Source organism: Andrena cerasifolii, chromosome 4, assembly GCF_050908995.1.
Source record: "Andrena cerasifolii isolate SP2316 chromosome 4, iyAndCera1_principal, whole genome shotgun sequence".
NCBI lineage: Eukaryota > Metazoa > Arthropoda > Insecta > Hymenoptera > Andrenidae > Andrena > Andrena cerasifolii.
This window is the reverse complement of record NC_135121.1, coordinates 2,953,175-2,972,476: the sequence shown is the minus strand read 5'-3', so window position 1 is coordinate 2,972,476 and position 19,302 is coordinate 2,953,175. Positions and strand designations below refer to the sequence as shown.

The 19,302-nt window shown below is 37.4% G+C and overlaps 1 protein-coding gene and 1 long non-coding RNA gene across 5 annotated transcripts in view; one reads left to right on the top strand and one right to left on the bottom strand.

The window, feature by feature from the left end:
• The first annotated feature begins 5,879 nt into the window (after positions 1–5,879).
• LOC143368043 (activator of 90 kDa heat shock protein ATPase homolog 1) overlaps positions 5,880–19,302 on the top strand; it is a 55,359-nt gene continuing 41,936 nt past the window's right edge. Inside the window, exons 1-3 of one of the 4 annotated variants that reach the window (XM_076810397.1) lie at positions 6,856–6,994; positions 10,781–10,988; positions 11,100–12,858. In XM_076810397.1, the coding sequence (XP_076666512.1) occupies positions 11,124–12,845 (1,722 nt within the window). In that variant the 5' untranslated portion in view covers positions 6,856–6,994; positions 10,781–10,988; positions 11,100–11,123 and the 3' untranslated portion in view covers positions 12,846–12,858. Of the gene's footprint in view, positions 6,093–6,851; positions 6,995–9,970; positions 10,331–10,694; positions 12,859–19,302 lie in introns of those variants that run through there. The other 3 variants (XM_076810400.1, XM_076810399.1, XM_076810398.1) reach the window with 3 other exon arrangements.
• Positions 13,572–14,394, bottom strand: LOC143368076 (uncharacterized). The gene is made up of 3 exons (XR_013085126.1): positions 14,085–14,394; positions 13,869–13,917; positions 13,572–13,796 (listed from the first exon to the last, which is right to left on the bottom strand). It is a non-coding gene; the product is annotated as an uncharacterized LOC143368076 (long non-coding RNA).

Here is a 19,302-nt window from a genome sequence, read left to right as displayed (position 1 = left end):
CTTTTTTTATTTATCTTTTTCCTCTGTCTGTTTTCTGGTTTTTGTGATGAATTCTCCTACAGCGAAACGCAAATATATTCCGAGAACTTTTCTTCGAGAATGGTTAGAGCGTGATGATTTTAAACCTTGGCTACAACGCGTTTTTAACGACGACTCCAAATATCGTTTTTTCGCGTGTTGTAAAAATTATACATATGATTAATAGCGGGTTATCAGAAATAAAAAATCATTTTGGTACAAAAGCACACGCCGAGAACGTTTCTAAATTATCCGAACGTAACAGTGCTGCTTTTGATGATTTTGATGTGAGTGATAGTTCCGAAAATATTCACGAGAATATTCAGATTGCTGAAATTGCTTTGTGCGCTTTTTTTGTCGAGCACAATATTCCATTTCACATTAGTGCTTATTTAGTTGGCCTTCTGAAGGTTATATTTCCAGATTCATATATAGCCAGTAAATTAACCTTGAGCCGCTTAAAATGCAACAAAATTATTACAAACGTGCTTTCTAAAGTAGAAGTAAGTAGAATTATTGAAAGTGCTCGACATCATAAATTTTCTATATTTGTTGACGAAAGCACAGATATTTCTAACGTAAAATGGCTCACTTTTTTAATTAAATACGTAAATTCGGAAACTTCTGCAGCTTTTACAGAATTACTAGAATTATTAAAATTAGACGCCATAGATTGCTCTGCAGAAGGTTTATTTTCAGCATTTGAGAAAGCATTGCACAAAAAGCAAATTCCTGTGCAGAATGTAATTGGACTCACATGTGACAATGTATCAGTGATGATTGGGCGCTTTTCCTCATTTTGTTCAAAACTTGAAACGAGGTGTCCTTCATTAATAACAGTTAATTGTATTTGGCATTCCGCGGCATTAGTATCTAGTAAAGCATGTTCAGAAATCCCAAGTTATATTGAAAAATTTATTCCAAATTTATCAGTTTATATTAATACTAGCGCCAAACGGTCGGCGAATTTTGCTAATTTTCAAGAATTTGTTAATAATAAGTAAAAAAAAATTAAAAAATTGTGCGATACGCGTTGGTTAGCCATGCACGCTTGCGTAGCACGCATTCTGGAATGTTGGGATTCGTTAAATCTTTTTTTTATTTCGGAAGTATTTGAAAATCAAAAAAACGATACGGCTGATAATCTACTTTGTGATATAAAAAAATCAAATAAAAGCTTATCTTTTTTTTCTTAAATATATTTTAAATTATTTCAATTCCTTCAACGCGTTTTTGCAAACCCGCAGGACAACCGTTCATTTATTATATTCTAAATCTAGACTTTTGTTTCAAGATTTGTGCGGACATATTTTAAAACCAGAATATTCAACAATAAACGACTCGATGTTGCACATAGATTTTTTTTCCGGTAACAATTTGTTAGACTTGAAGGACATTTGCCTCGGTTTTGAGTGTGAACATTATTTGAAGGATCATGTCGATGATAATACTTTGTCCCAGGAAACGTTTCTTGAAATTAAAAAATTTTGCTTAGCTTTTTACATTAGAGCCATTACCGAGATAATAAAACGTTTCCCTTTATAAGATACATTTTTAGGCAGTTTGCAAGTTTTTGATTTTAAATTAGCACTTTTTGATAGTAATAGAGACTGTACCTTCAAAAATTTAATTTACGTTGCACAAAAATTAGGATCTTTTGACCACTTAAAATTAAAAGAAGAATGGAATAAGTTGTATTATACTTTCGACAAAGTGCAATGTCAAGAATTGCCACAGCTGTGCTTTGATGACATGTAGGTCCAAATTAATTCTGCGAGTGATAAAGATAACAATCTTCTGTTCCCAGTCTTGAAATTTTTTTTCGTTACAAGAATATCTGAGTCGGAAAGTGAAAATATCCGGGAAGCCAAAATCGCATTACGGTGGCTCGTGCCGCTTGCCAGCGACCAGGGTTGCCGTTTACCGTTCGAGGCCTGTAAGAGTGAAGGAGTCCGTGATAGGTACAGCATGAGTAAGTAAGACGAAAGATCCCTGAACGGCAACCTTGCCAGCACTAGAATCTCAACGTTTCAAGAGCGAGAGAGAAAGGCTCATATTCACCGTCCCTCTCAACTTCCGAAATTGTCCGAAGTCATCCGAAGCGCTGGGCTCACGTACGCGCGGTTCGTGGAGTTGTTTATGTGCATGATGGGGGAAATCCTCGATACTCCGGCCATTAACTTTAGCATTCCTGAATAGAGTACGGACCGAATGAAAACTATCAAAACTTCCTCACTCTACCGCAAGCGGCGCTGCAGCCGGAAATCTTCGCATCTTACACCTCTGCGACACGCTAGATCATACACTTATGCCTAAACCTCAGTGTAATAGACAGGCCAAAGAAGTGACACTCAATGTATGTTCTGTTACTGCTTTACAGTACCATCTATTGAGATTTACGCGCACTAAATAATTGAGGGCGGCAAATTCAAAACTTGTGTTCGATTCCACTTTCTTCATGGCTGCCACCTAGGGATTTCCAATTTTCACGAACTAAAATTCAGGCTGTGTTCCGAATCACGCATACTGCGCATAGACTGCAGAGAAAACCGTTCCGTTTCGGTCTATGCGCGCATTGGTGTCGTTGGTGGCACATAGGATTCCCTAGAATTATCCCACTTCTAGCGCATAAAGCGTGCAGTTTATTCGCGCATGCGTATTTGTCTCTTTACGCCACATTACGCACGCTTTGAAAAACATGCACCAAATTATGTGGTCCTCTCCTCAAAGTGACAGAAAATGTAACCTACATATATGCTACATGACAATAAATGTTTATTAGATATTTCGTTTTTTTACGCTACATTTGTTAACTTTTTATAACTTATCATCCTTCCAAAATATTATTGTTACGCCGCAAAACTTTATGAAATCGGGTATAAGATCAATGTCCGCATTTCTAATCATGTAAGAGTTCCGCTATCGTAAAAATACATTTTTATTATTTATTTGTGCATCAATCGACAAAAAACTTATTAGACGTAATATTTAACCTCCCCTTTACACATGAAACAAACAAGAAGTATTTTGAAAAACATTTTAACCTAATAATGGTCTATTTAATATCTAGTATAAAATGTCTATTTCTGCTCAGCGGAAATGCTCGCATTTCTGCTCACAAGCGTGACCCATTCTCTGCTCACGAGCAAACTCATAAAATATGGTCTTCGCTTTCAATAATATGGAATCGCTGTTCAAGAAGAATAGAAAAACTCGGATTGAGAAAATCCAGGAACCAATAAAGCCATCAAATTTCGTTAAGAGTCGGTTCCCGATCCTTAGGACGAAGTAACCGATGTAGTTAGGAAGCGTGCTTCGACCACCGTCCAAACGTCTCGAATTAAATTTATCGTAATCCATCCAACTGTATAGCTAATTGTAAGTAAGTTTGTACATTCCCGCGTAAGCTCACGAGCATCAAACGCATAGAAAACCGTTCCGCTTCGTTACTGCGGTTCATGCGCTGTTGGAAACGGAACGCTATGAATGCGCGCAGCGACTGCGCTGCGGTCTATGCGCAGAATGCGTGATTTGGAACACAGCCTCAGTATGGCCGGGATTACGTGTTCATGATTCATCTATACTGTGTACGGTACACCATTGATATGCATTGCATCGCATTTGTGAATTGTTGATTGATGCGAGCTAGTACCGTACTAAACCCAAACAATCCTATCGAAAAATAAGTTTTATAAAATCAGTTTGACAGTAACAGGTATATATATAGTTGAATATATATTTTTAATGTAGTATATGTAGAATATCTTTTTAAATTATAATGTTTTTTTATAGAGCTATGTCACGACATATGTCACAACATATACTACATTACAAAATATATATTCAACTATATACATACTTGTTCCTGTCAAACTGATTTTATAAAACTTATTTTTCGATTGGCATTTTCTTATTTCCGCTACGCAATCTGGTGGCGAAAATTAAAGCAGTCTAATCGTGTTAGCTGTCACATGTAATTGGCAGTATTGGGAATTTCGACTGTTTGATGATCGATTTTGTAAAATTTAAGAGACTATTCAATGACAAAAACATTATTGCACTGTTTCAATACTTGTGTGACACCAGTCCTGTAACGCGATTGACCCGATTACAGATAGGGATGGAGTGCAAAATCACTAACAGTGATTTATCACAGTGATCGCAGAATCACGATCACGGTCGTGAAAGAAGTTAAATCACGGCCGTGATCGTGATTTTTTTAACTTGAGTGAATTGTTTACTGTGATCGTAATTCTTGATCTTGATTGAATTATTTTTTATAAAATACTTCAATATAGCTTGTGTTACAGTCAAAGCGTGCTAATTCAGCGAATATATACTTAGTATATACATTCATAAATAGTCAATCTGTGACCGCACTGATTTGATTGGCTAAAGTATTCACATGTACATTATACTTTTTAACTAAAGCAAATAAATATTTGTTAATTTAAATAGATCAAGAACGATTACATTGGTTCAAAATATACAACTGAGATTGTATAATCACATTGAGGACGTGAGAATGTTTCCAGAGAAATTAGAAATTGGGGTTATGTGGCGCGTGCAAAGAGCAGTTACGCTTTCCACCAATCAGCTCAGGAAAATCGCGAATCACTGTTCTGCCTGCACCAATCAGATCACGAAAATCGCGAATCTCTGTTCTGCCTGCACCAAGCAGAAGCGATCACGAAAATCACGGATCACTGTTCTGCCTGCACCCATCAGAAGCGATCACGAAAATCACGGATCACTGTGAAAAATCACGTGATTGGGAATGAACGTGATCGGATCACTCGTGATTCACAAATCACGGTTCTAGCCAACACTAATTACACAGCTTACTTTAGTAGATGGCGCTCTCATAGTATTTCCCAATGGAATTGTTGATAGGATTGATGGGCGGTATTCTCATTCGTTACTTATTCTTAAGCAAATGCTTAAGCATGCAGCATCCTCTACTAATCTAGTAGCTAGTAAAGGATGCCGCATGCTTAAGCATTTGCTTAAGAATAAGTAGCGACTGAGAATACCGCCCAGAAACGGCTTGAGTTGGCCAGGCACGGCATTGCACGATTGTGCATGAAGGTGGCGCGTAGGCGCTTCCGTAGATAGCCTATATAGTGGCAAAAGTTGCAGCATCGCAGTAATTTCTACTTACCTTTTCCAGTTGTTCGTCAACGTTCCTATTTAAAGAAACGTTTTCATTAGATTGTTACGCGATGTAGCGGGGATTTTGCGAAAACGATGGGTTCGCTGCCCATGGACCACTGATCCACTCTGCTCGCGTTTGATCTAAGTATCTGTTTCAAATTCCTTCATGTAATATTAATTTTAAAAGAAGATTCCCTGTTATACAACTAATTTACTGTTTGTTTACAAATTCAAATTGTACAGTAACGAGACTGAATTTTTTGGACACGAATGAGCGAATGCCGATATACAACGACGTCGATATTCAAGATCTAATGTAAAATGTGTTTGTTAATGAAACTATCCAAACAAATAAATAGTTTCTCCAAGTATAATCAAACAATTCATTTGATTGGTTACTCGCTCATTAAAATTGAGTGTTGTACATGTTAGCATTGTTTCAATAGAGAAGCAATAAAAAATCAATACTTATTTATTCAGCGTTTTGTAGTAGTCGTTAGAAGTGGTAACATGCTTTTGTTCGTAGTTTCGATTGTATCACTCGACAATTTAAATTTGGCGCGTTCTAAACCAATGTATATAAAGCCATGTTCAAGTAGCGTAACAATATGATGGCGAAATTTCTAGAAGATTCCTATACTATATTTCCCTTCACAGTAATATTTGTTTCTTTAGTAACTTCGAGTCATTTCGAGTCCGCAGAGAGGATTGCATGGGATTGCAGTTAGCACGTTGTGTGTACCTTTGCTTGGGAGTTTTAACATTAAACGTGCTCTATACTTTTCAGAAAATGTTACATATGTAGAACAATGCATTAAGTGCTCGATTCAGTCTTCGATGAAGATTTAATTGAATTGGACGTTAATAGAAAGTGACGGGCAGAAACTTTGTATTCGGGAAGTTTGCGACAATTTCTGTAAGTAAAATGTATCCAACATTATGTAAAGTTATAATATATAAATATTCCTTTATAATGTAACCGCTTACTTAATGGCCGTGACTTGTAGGTTATAAGTAATACATTCATTTCACTAGATTTAAAATTGTCTTTTCTTGGATTGCAAGTCGGATGTTCTTTCGATTTCATTATTTGCCATTGAGTAGTCATTTTTTTCAATGAATGTTACAAATGTGTTTAATAACTTCAAGATTGTGTAAAAGTTGAATGCTCTCTCATTCAAAGGAACTTAATTGAAATCATGTATGAATAAAACATTATGAAAACACGTTTATGAAAAATTTACTTACAATCAACATTCACGCAGATGCTTAGATCGAATTGTTATGGACGATGTTTTAACCTTCAAAAGTTTTACTATATAAGCTGTTCTGAAAAGTCAAATTTTATGACAGAAATAACAATACAAAAAATAGTTAATTATAGTATTTCTATAAATCGAACAATTGTACACTGTTTTTTTCAATAAAATTTTATGCATTAGTTGCACTGTAATAAATTTTCGTAAATAATAAGAATAATAGTTTTAAACGTTTTATTTGGTTAGAAATCTTTAGTTTGCATTAAGTTGGTTTAACTTCAAGCTTTTATTACATTTGTAATATTCAATCTTAACATTTCTTTTTTCTACAATAACAATTTATTTACGAGTATAACAATAAATGTTAACTAATACCATTATTATAATGCCATTAAGGAATATATATATGTTATGTTTCAGGAATATTTTGTTTGCGCAACATATCTGGTTAATTACATCCTACTGTGAGTTTGCGACTGACAAATGGCCAAGTGGGGTGAAGGAGATCCACGGTGGATAGTTGAGGAAAGGCCTGACGCGACTAATGTGAATAATTGGCACTGGTATGATAAACCATATATAAGTTAACCCTTCGTGGTCACACTAGGCGTATCATACCCCAAGAGCAATTTTCGAATTGAAATGTCGCGCCTGTACGTCTTCCAAAGGGGATTTATCTCAAAAACAAAAATAAAAAAGTCTCAAGCATAAATGTATTATGCTGCATATTTCACGTAGAACTACGTCTGGACAGTGCAAGAAATACACCATGGTTATGTATAAAATCATAATCTATCTTACAATACGTGCAAATAATTACACGAACTGATATCAAACGCTATAACAAAATTCTTATTTACTTTGGCTGTACTTCCGAATGGCCCCAGTGGCCGATCGACAGAAGATTTGTGAGGAGGGGGTTTGGACCCTAAATCTAAAATTGTTGCTTCGGGACTTTATTAGTTTACGAGATATTAATAAAAAACTTTTAGTATTTCTGTTGACTTGTTCCGAAATTACGCATTCCACTTTCCAACTTGAACTGGATATTAGTATTGGTTGGGACTAGATTAGCGCGGGGGGGGGGGGGCGTAAAGTGATGTAAGTTTGGAGATTTGAACCAGAAACTTGGGAGATGCGATCCATTCTATTATACAGGGTGAATAGCTGTTACTTTATTGATAGGCAATACTCTAGGGGTGATTCTACAGGCCAAAATAAGACGAAAATGTAAAACACAATTTTTTAATATCGCGCTTTGTTTTCGAGAAAATTGGCTTTGAATTTCAGTTAAATACACGTGCCTTTTAGACGCCTGGGAGGCACGCGGAGGTAAGGGGAACGCGTCCAGCTGTTCGTAGGACAAATTGAGGGGAGGGCAGGATGAAACCCCGATATGCAGTTAAAAAAAAAATTGTATAAAAATTAACAATAATTTTTTATTAATATTTCGGAAACTAATAAATTCCCGAAGCTACAATTTTAGATTTATGATCCACACCCCCTTCCCACCCATCCCCTCAAGCCTCGTGTCGATCGGCCCCTGGGGCCATTCGGGAGTATATCCTTTACTTTAAATACAACGCATAACACACGTTCGATACTGCAGCAATCTCACTACAAACTGAGGTAATAAGTTCACTGCTAACACAATCCAGTTAAATGTAATTCAGTGTGATTCTCTCGCTAGAAGATTCAAAGGCGATGCCGCCGACAATCTTGCGCCTCGCTGTGTTTCGTGGTCTTCGAAGCTCGAAACCAGCGGAGCCATACAATGTTACGCACTAAGCAGTGACGAATTTTGACTTCTGCATTTCTAATCAGACCTTTGCGAAAGTGGCATCAATCGATTCCTTATGTTTTTCCTATGAAATTAGCCCCAAAACGACATAATTCGGACCATAATTAAGGAAATTACATGAAAAATTGATTTGCATGTAAATTTAGCTTCGTTAAAAATAGTCCAATTTACATAACATTTGGTATGATTTTCATCAGAAAAACATAAGGAGTCCATTGGTGTCACTGCCATATTGAGTCGATGAAGACAATAAAGAATTTCATTTTTCGCATAAGCTGTGAATCATCGCGCGTGAGCGACCGGCGAAACCCGGCGAAGATAAACAGCACCGCGCGGTCGAACGAGAAATACATATATACACTACATTCTACCGGGCCGTGCCTCGCTGCGTCGAGCTAGAATCAAATCAAATCTCGTTCATTTTCAGAGTCAACTGATAATAATGTTTCATATAGTTTTAGATGCAGTGTTCCTTCCTCTATCTAACGCTGTAAAAATCATCTCTCTATCTCTTTCCGTTTGCGAGCAGTAACAGCACAACGGGATTGCATATTTCGTGACATCCAAGTCTTAATTTGGGCCCCCATAGCCGCTGCATACCTATATAGTGCGGGGAAAGACGTAGTTCTGCGTTAAAAAGTATTTTAAACAATCCCTCATTTTCAAATGCAAACTTTATCATATCAAAATTTACATTTCTAGAAAAAGACTATTAGACCATGACTGTATAAGTATTACGAATGTACAATTATCACTAAAAAGTTAAAAGATTAAAAAATTCGAAACTGGAAACTCCAAAAATGACGCTGGGGTACAGTGAACCCCGTGTGACCAATTTGTGATGATAAGGAGGTGTGGTCACGATGGGTTAATGTGTGTAAATGTATTCTAAAATATTCACCGCTATTACCCGCTTATTTTTTGTTAAATACAAAAATTTAAATCTTAATGAAATTAGCAAAAGAACCTTGTATTTTGTTAACCTAGGATCCAGTAATTCAACCCGAAATGTGGGACTACTCTACAATATATCTCCTTAACACGTTGGCTGCCATGTGACCCACCGGTGTGTCATATCATGTCTGGCCCACTGTGCCGCATGACACACCGGCACGTGACACTGTGTTTTATTTTATAATGTAATTTTTGCGTCAAGAAAAAACAATACGTTTTTTTTTACCTTAATAGCACACTTCAGGAATGTTTTTCTCATCAGTAATGTAAGAGGATTTTATTGTTTCTTTTAACCTGATTGAAGAAGAGAGTAATGAAGATGAACTTTTATTTGTTATTGAAGAAGTTGGGAAGGATTTCGGAACAATGAAGCGACTTTCTTTTTACAGTTGATGAATGAACTTCTTGATTATCTGCCAATAAAAATCTTCTTTCGCATCCTAATCTCAAACATCCCATAAAATAACTCCAGTGCCACCGACATCAAATCATTTCACCGACAATGTTTTCATCGACACGATTTCACCGACACAACGAGTTCGCCGACAATGTTTATTTACCGACACGTTGAAATCACCGACAATCAGTTCATCGACATTGATACCTACTTCTACTGGTATAAGTCTTATTATTCAGTAGAAGTCGGTGTCAATGTCGATGAACTGATTGTCGGTGATTTCAACGTGACGGTAAATAAACATTGTCGGTGAAATTGTGTCGATGAAAACATTGTCGGTGATTTAAAGGTAACCCCTGTTGGCCACAGGTTAAATGTATATGCAATATAGTATGGTGATACCCAATAATATAATATTTCATCATAAAATAAGTTTTGAGAAGCCATACTATTGTTTTATATTTGCTGGCACATAGGGAAAGAAAAGTGGATGTCAGGTCCGACAGGCAACGTGTTAAATATACTAGCGTTAAATATACTACTATTTTTAAAAAATTTAAGACATTTTTAAGTATTACAGCAACCATGTCCCAAACATGAAGGATTCAATTTTTGCAAGGAAAGTTCTTCATTCTATTTTTTCTATAGCTATTTCTTACAAAAATAGACATAACAGCTAATGTTTTATGATCTTATTCATTCTCATTTTCCATAACCTACATTGTTAATGAAATTCCACTTAAGGCGGTCATCTTTAAATTACGTAAGGCTTTTTTGGAGGGGGGGGGGTCGCGAATTTCTTACGTTTTCTTACGGGGGGGGGGGGGTCAGGTAGCGTCTTACGTAATATTGTGTAACCTAATTTTAAATAAATACAAATTCTATCATTAATGTCCCAGAAAAATAGTTTTAGTTTAAATTTCCCGAAACCGAGTTAAATGAATTATATAAACCTTTAAAATAATTTTAATAACTAAAAAAACTAAGTGTAAAAAATATTACGTAAGGGGGGTTGGAATATCAAATCTTACGAATCCTTATACTAGGGGTGGGAGGGGGTAAGAATTCGGCAAAATTACCCTTACGTAATTTAAGGACGGCCCCTAAAAAGTACTTATTCAGATAGTGGTTTATCTTTTCAAATCTTTGAAGTAGAACGAAAATTTGGTTAATTTTCTAAATTTGTTTTTTTATCAGAATAGTTTATTAACCCTCTGTATACTGCGCCGGAGTCACTGGAGACTTTTTGCCCCGAGAACGATAACGCACACAGTTGACAGACTGAAGGAACTGTGCGTGTGTTAGATGCGACAATCGAATAACGCACTACTTCGCAGCACACTACCAGAAGTGTTGAAGCGAAGGATATAATTTAGTTTCTTATAAGGCTTTGAGGAAGGAAAACGTATGCTATTAGTTGAAATATTTCTGCGGAAATATTTTTTCCCTACTGTTATTACTGCTTCTGTTAGTGTCTTATGTTGTTTTTGTCATCTTCGTTGTTTTCATTGTTTAGTGTTGGTTGGTGTTTATTGACACAATGTCTACATTAGAAACAAACGAGCAATATGTTTTTTATCGATTCACGGAAGACAATCACAACTGGGAAGAGTCATCAAATGGTGGAAGTGCATCAAATAGCGATTTTGAACCAGAAATAGAAGATTACGAATTCGATGAAGTCGATATTCCAGAATCCATAGAAGATTCTGTTCCAGGAAACCAAATTGCATATGGACGTAATTGGCAATACATTCCACCTAATAATACAAACCCATCAGTTCCAAACCCTTCACGCGAGCCTTCACTAACAAATAAGAGTGAGCATATAGAAACAATGGAGGACTGCTTCCATTTATTCATCAATGAAGAAATCCTGCATACAATTATTTTCTATACAAATAAGAAGGCAGAAGCGAATATGCCGCCAAATAAGAAATGGAAGCCAGTGGACAGTATCGAAATTGACGCGTTTTTTGGACTTCTATTACTAACTGGCCGATTTAGAGAATCACACGAAAGTAAACACGACTTATGGGAAGTAAATGAAGCATTTTCGCGACGGTTTTATGCAGCGACAATGTCGCGTGATCGATTTATAGATATTTTGAGGTATATGCGTTTTGATGATACGGTCACACGCGCCGAGAGGAAATCGAATGATAAACTGGCACCACTGAGGACCGTTACAGATATTTTTGTACAAAATTGTAAGGATTCTTATCATGCGACAAACGCTGGATGCATCGCTGAACAATTAGTTACGTTTCGCGGCCGTTGCTCCTTCAAAGTCTGCATGCCAAGCAAGCCCGGGAAATATGGTCTGAAAATATGGACCCTTTGTGATTCCAAAACCTTTTACTGCTGTAATATGGAGGTATACCTAGGAAAACATGGAAATGTACCAGAAAAACAACAGGGACAGAGTGTCGTGAAGCAACTGGCAAATATTTGGAAAAATTCTGGTCGATGTATCACTACAGATAATTTTTTTACAGACCTGACTTTCGCAGAAGATCTATTGCAAAATAAACTGTTTATGGTGGGAACTGTACATAAAGATAAACGAGACTTGCCGAAAGCCTTTACACAAACACAAAATCGGCCCCAATATTCTTCAGAATTTCTTTTTACTGAAAAATTAACATTGGTATCCTATGTTCCAAAACCACGAAAGAGTGTTATAGTATTCTCTACATTACATCACGAACGTAATACATTAGCGGCAACGGAAAAATTCAAGCCAGATATAATACATTATTATAATTCTACTAAAAGTGGGGTAGATGTTTTAGAGAAAGTGGTACGAGAATATTCTTGTAGACGCTGCACCCGTCGTTGGCCTTTATCGTTGTTCATGCACTATTTAGATATTGCCGCATATAATGCGTTTGTTATATGGCTTACGAAATATCCTACGTGGGAAAGCAAAAATTCGATAAAAACGAGAAGGAAGATATTTTTGCAGGAGTTAGGAATGAGATTGACTGCCAAAAATATAGACAGACGAGCTACTGCATTTGAAGACCAAGAAGTAGGATTACATAAAAATGTCATAAGTGCGATAGAAGCGACAGGGAGAAAAATTGTGAAGAAACCAAGAACAGCAGGACAAAAGCGTGCTAGGTGTTGCTTTTGCATTGGGAATAACAATAGGTATTCTAATGTATGTGATTATTGTGACAGACATGTTTGTAATAACCATTCTACACAAAATCACACAGTTCTATGTAATACTTGCAATAATAGAGATGCACAATAAATATCGTTTCTTTATACAATTCACGATGTTATTATTTCGTACACATACAACAAAAATCTGGACGTAATTCGGACGTACATCGAGGATATCGAGCTCGAGTGATCGTCACTGTGGTGGTATAACTGTGAGGAGCTCGAGCGAACGTGAATGATTAATGAAATATCCGTGTGAGTGTGAAATGTCGACACAGGACTCCAAGCTGCAGTAGGCGGAGGGTTAATGACACTGTTCTTTTCTTCTTTATACTTTGATCATAATATATGATGTCTATTGGTTTCATATATATATGCAAACAAATGCATATTTATGCAGTTTGCACTTTATGTTGTTGATTTTATGTAATTATATTAATTGTAGTTTTATTTAATCAAACCTTCTAGGTGTAAGTCACGACAGTGTGCAAATTTTCTGTGACAGGTTTCACATATTCCAGCTAATTTTAACCAAAGACCATACCCTGATAACCAGATCGGGCGGCAGGATCTGCCGGCAGCTGCGGCGCAGCCTACGTCCGCATCCAGCTACGGTTCTGCCGGCAGGGTCTGCTTGTCAGGGTCTGCCGGCAGATCGACGGCAGATCGACGGCAGGTCCTGCCGGCAGATCGACGGCAGATCGACGGCAGATCGACGGCAGGTCCTGCTGCTCGCCTGACACATCCAACAGCGCCATCTGAAGGCCACAATTGCCAAAGAATTTCCTACGCGTGACGTCACATGGACTTATTTAAAAAAATATTTATTCTTTCTTTAATAATATACAGGATCAGTGATTACAATTGTTACAAAATAATATAAGCGCATATAAATCCAAAGAGGGACTTTCAACATTTACATTTACAAATCCACGTCCCGTAACCACTGGTACCTAGTAGGGGCGATATCAGGAAATTTCATTCAGTATTTTCGACTTCTTTTTTGTGTAGAATCATCATGTTCCGCGTTGTGTTAACGCTGAAAACAAATACAATATTAGCATAAAATTAAACGTAACGTATGAATAAACAGAATACATGCGATACTTACTTCAGCTCCATCTCCACACAGTACACAGTCTAGGCGATCATGCATGCTCCTGCGAACATTAAAATTTATAAGAAAATATGTCTTAAATTATTATCTACTAAACAAGACTCTGAACATTCGCACTTCGCGCATAACCCTACTTTTCTGTCTTCTAGATAATGCGAATCTCGATGTCCGCGACGTAGATAATTAGAAATTATTCAATTCCATAATTACGTTTGCCTTCTGGATACGACGAGATGCTTTGTCTGGATATTGATGGATGAAATTACTTGGAATATTCTTCGATTTTGCCGGCACTGACTGCCACCGCCAGTGACTGCCACCTCAGACCTCGAAAACTGGAAGTGGCACCCGTTGCCCGTTGTGCTTGAAGACGTACGCTCAAAGAATATTCTAAGTAATCTCATCCATCAATATTCAAACAAATCATCTCGGCGTATCCAGAAGGCAAACGTAATTATGGAATTGAATAATTTCTAATTATCTACGTCGCGGACATCGAGATTCGCATTATCTAGAAGACAGAAAAGTAGGGTTATGCGCGAAGTGCGAATGTTCAGAGTCTTGTTTAGTAGATAATAATTTAAGACATATTTTCTTATAAATTTTAATGTTCGCAGGAGCATGCATGATCGCCTAGACTGTGTACTGTGTGGTGATGGAGCTGAAGTAAGTATCGCATGTATTCTGTTTATTCATACGTTACGTTTAATTTTATGCTAATATTGTATTTGTTTTCAGCGCTAACACAACGCGGAACATGATGATTCTACACAAAAAAGAAGTCGAAAATACTGAATGAAATTTCCTGATATCGCCCCTACTAGGTACCAGTGGTTACGGGACGTGGATTTGTAAATGTAAATGTTGAAAGTCCCTCTTTGGATTTATATGCGCTTATATTATTTTGTAACAATTGTAATCACTGATCCTGTATATTATTAAAGAAAGAATAAATATTTTTTTAAATAAGTCCATGTGACGTCACGCGTAGGAAATTCTTTGGCAATTGTGGCCTTCAGATGGCGCTGTTGGATGTGTCAGGTGAGCAGCAGGACCTGCCGTCGATCTGCCGTCAATCTGCCGGCAGGACCTGCCGTCGATCTGCCGTCGATCTGCCGGCAGACCCTGACAAGCAGACCCTGCCGGCAGAACCGTAGCTGGATGCGGACGTAGGCTGCGCCGCAGCTGCCGGCAGATCCTGCACTCTCCCGGCAGACCCTGCTGTCAATCTGCCGGCAGACTGCAGGCAGATGGCTATCAGGGTAACTGTTATAACCTAATTTTTTTAAATTATAGTATAAGAGTTAATATCTTTCTTTAAATGATTTTGGTTATGAATAACCATTATCGATGACGGATATCGTTTTTGGTTACGAATAACCATTATTGTCAACGGAAATATTTTTTGGTCATTAATAACTATTATTGACGATGAAAATTGTTTTCGGTTACGAATAACGATTATTGATAACGGAAATTGTTTTTGGCTACAAATAACAATTATTAATAACGTAAATTGTTTTCGGTTACGAATAACCATTATTGATGATCGCTAACCAGAATTTTTTTGGTTACGAATAACCATTATCGTTGACGAGAATTTTGTTGGTTACGTTATAACCAATATCGATTTTAGGATTTATTTTGGGTTCCATATAACCTATATCGATTGAGGTTTTTTTTTGGTTACGGAATAACCAATATCGATTGAGGGAATTTTTGAGGGATTTTTTTTGGTTATCGGTAAACAATATCGATGGCGGTAGTTTTATTTTTGTTACTGTCGACGATCATCAATTTTTATTACCTAATAGCACTGTTCAGCGTAGGGGCCCCTCACGCGCCTGCTTCCCCTTGGAACGGGTAGGTTTTCCCGGTTGCAAACGTTTACAATTCGTGACAGTTATGGCCTGCCCAATAGCAAAAATTCCTTACGGTGATCCCATCGAGTTAAGACGTGGTCTTTCAGACCTCACTCTGCTTTTCGTCCACGCTGTGGCCTGCACGGTGGTCTCCTAGAAAGAGATTAAATGCTCACTCCATCTTGCTTGGTTTCAATGCTGCTATAGAGGAAACTCTGAGGCGCAGCGCGTCAGTTGGACCTTGAATAAACCGACACTATGTGTAAGATTCAATAGCCGTTTCTGATAGATTTTTGTGCGCTGGAAACGAATCCGCAAATCGTTTGTCGCCATCACCCTCAGTTTTCGAGAAATACGATTTTGAAAAAAAAACTGCAAATTTTCAAATTTGAACATCTTTTGTGCCGGAACAGTAATAGTTACTCGGTTGCTTGTCGCGTCAAATTATTCTATAAACCCTCCCAAATAAAACGATATAAGTTATTGGTGCATTATGAACATTTAAATATATTTAAACAACGATCAAAGGGAAAAGAACACCCGATATTCACTCACTTTTGCAGATATCTTTAAATTTATTTCCAAAACTAACGGTCTAGGAGAAAATCTGACTACTCCATGCGATGCAGCAGACAATTTTCCTTTGGAAAGCATCAACAGAAGTGGTAAGTCACGTTTTGTTTTCAATACAGAAGCGAAATAGTTTGGCAAAACGTGCGGCGTCGACAGTGGTAGTCAATGGCGGCGCGCGAGTCAAACACTTTCGTTTCTGTAGTGAAAACAAAGGGTGTTTACCACTTTTGTTGATGGTTTCCGAAGAAAAAATGTCTGCTGCATCGCGTGGAGTAGTCAAATTTTCTCCTAGACCCTTAGTTTTTAAAATATATAGCAAGATATCTGCAAAAATTGGTGCATTTCGGGTGTCCTTTTCCCTTTGATCATATTTAAACATTTAAATGCTCATAATTCAATCATAACTTATATCGTTGTGTTCGCGAGGGTTCATGGGATAATTTGATAGACCATGCAACTGAATACCTATTATTCTTTCAACACTAAAGATGTTCAAAGTTGAAAATTTTCATTTTTTTTTCAAAATCCAATTCCTCGAAAACTGAGGGTGATGTCGATAAACCGTTTACGGATTCGTTTTCAGCGCACAAAAATATATAAGAAACGGCTATTGAATCTTACAGAACAGAAAATAAGTTCAATTTTGTTGGACAGTGTAATTTGTCAGTTTAAAACTCTGACAATATGAGTACACTTTCATTATTTTGCGTTTTTAAATAATTCTTATTCATCGCGGAAATTCTCAAAATCAGCGATTCTCGACCTTTTCCTACGATCTTTAAGCGTTTATAGCTCAGAGCAACGTTAATCGATTTTCATGAAATATTAGACACATATAAAACTTACTTCAATCTACAAACGGGTTTTTTGAATTTTCATTATAGGCTCACAAAAAAAAGTTGAAAAAACGACCTTTACTATTTTTTTTTGCTATCCCGACCAAGTGCATTTTTTTCAAACGACGAATCACTTCACTTAGCAAACTAATCCTTCTAGCTTCTAAAAAACTCAATTCGTTTGGATTAATTTTTAAAAAGTTATGCGATTTTAAAGAGTGTACGATTATGGCTGTGAGCCACTGCATCTCGTAAATATGGTGTCGCAAGGTAAATATAAAAGATTCTTCTCAATTTTTTGCTACAAAATTACGCATGCGCCTTGTAATCGCCCCACATTTGACGCTGTGGTGTCGCAAGAAAGTGCTTCTACTATATTAATGATTTCCCATTCAGCAAGTAAATCATAGTCCGCATTAGCCTGTTCTTTTCCAGTGCCTGAAGAAATCGCTGGAATTCCAAGCAACTATTCATTTCCATTGAAAGTTATTATTATAGGTAATCGATCTACTTGTTCTTTACTCATTAATGATAATCTGGGCAGCTGTGACTGGATTTTCAAGGCTTAGGGTCCCTCAGTGTCGAACGTTGTATGTCATATTTCGGTGCTGCTACGGGTCAGTTAGTCTTAGTGTAAAATAGTCTTATTTCGTACAAATGAAACTTGAGTTTTAATGCACGTATGAACAAAGCAATACTAAATAAATAGAGAATTATGTTATAACCCTGAAAATATGAAATATTTCTTTGAAACTTTCAGAAACATGCCACTCCTTACGCTTAGCGCGCGGTTACTTCTATTTCAAAACTTCGAAATGCGATGAGCTAACCCAGACCTCTTCCCGACGTTCAATCGATCTCAAATTTTGCACAAATTATGTTTTCACGAAATGGAACAAAATTGGGGGCGGCGTGCAGAAAATCTTATGGTCGAAAAATACGGTCCACCCTACCCTGCACTTCTACACATGCCCTTCTAGATCTTCCTCCTCTCCACAAATGTTGCATCTCTCATAGTGTCTGCTCCTATACGTGTAGTTCCTTACGTTCCCGCATCTTAGGCCTTTGCGCTAGTCCTTTCTTCCTATCCTTATACCCCGTCCAGTGCATATACTTCTCTATTCTCACCCACCTCTTCTATATGTTCTGGTCAAGACGTGTAGTCACTGCCCTTTTCAACTTCTCTTCTATTTGGGCACTATTTCCATCTCTCTCCATCAGCTTTAACGTTTCTCCATCCCCTACCTCTTCAAATGACCACTTCACCATCTTCATCCATTCCGACGGTACCCTGTTCCTTAGCCCCCTTAGCTCCTCCTTCAGGCATATCTTTGACCACCTCCCTTCTTCCATCTCTATCACCTTCAGCACGTATTTACTAGCCTTAATTCTCGTCTGTATTTCGATATTCTACCACCTATCCGCTTCCATATGCCAAATATACGTAGGTGTGTTCCTGTCCAATCCCATGTTCATCTTCATAAATCTGTTCTGTACTCTTTCTACTTCTTCCCACTTCCGCTGCATACAATAATTCTGCTCTAACTAGTGAATTCATCAAGTATCCTTCTTTCAAATGTATTTAAGCCTGCTCTTGTCATTACCGTCCATGCTGTATTTATCACCTTCTGACACTTACCCGCGTGTGCTTTTGTATGTCCCCTGAATGAGTTCCTCGATGAAAACCAGCATCCGAAATATTTGAATTTATTAACTATTTTTAGCTCCTCTCCGTATAGCTCCCACCGATCAATCTTTTTCCTTCTCCCCCTTTTCCAAAGATTATCACCTTCGATTTTCTTATATTAATTTCCATATCACTCCTTTTAGCATATTTTTCCAATTCTTTGAGCATATCCCCAAGGTCCTCCGCTTTCTCTGCAATCAGCGTCATGTCATCAGCGAACTTCAATGCGAATACCTTCGTGTTCCCAATAACCGTTCCTCCAAGTTCCTTCTTTCCCAGATCTCGTCCATGTCTTCTATAAATATATTGAACATAGTCGGGCACAGCGGGCATCCTTGTCTCACTCCTTTCAGTGTTTCCATCCCATCCGTTAGTCCCTCCTCTGTTTTCACTTTGTTAATCGTTCTCCTGTATATTCCCTTAATCATCTCCTTCATTCTTCCTTTTATTCCTACCCTATTCAGTTTCTC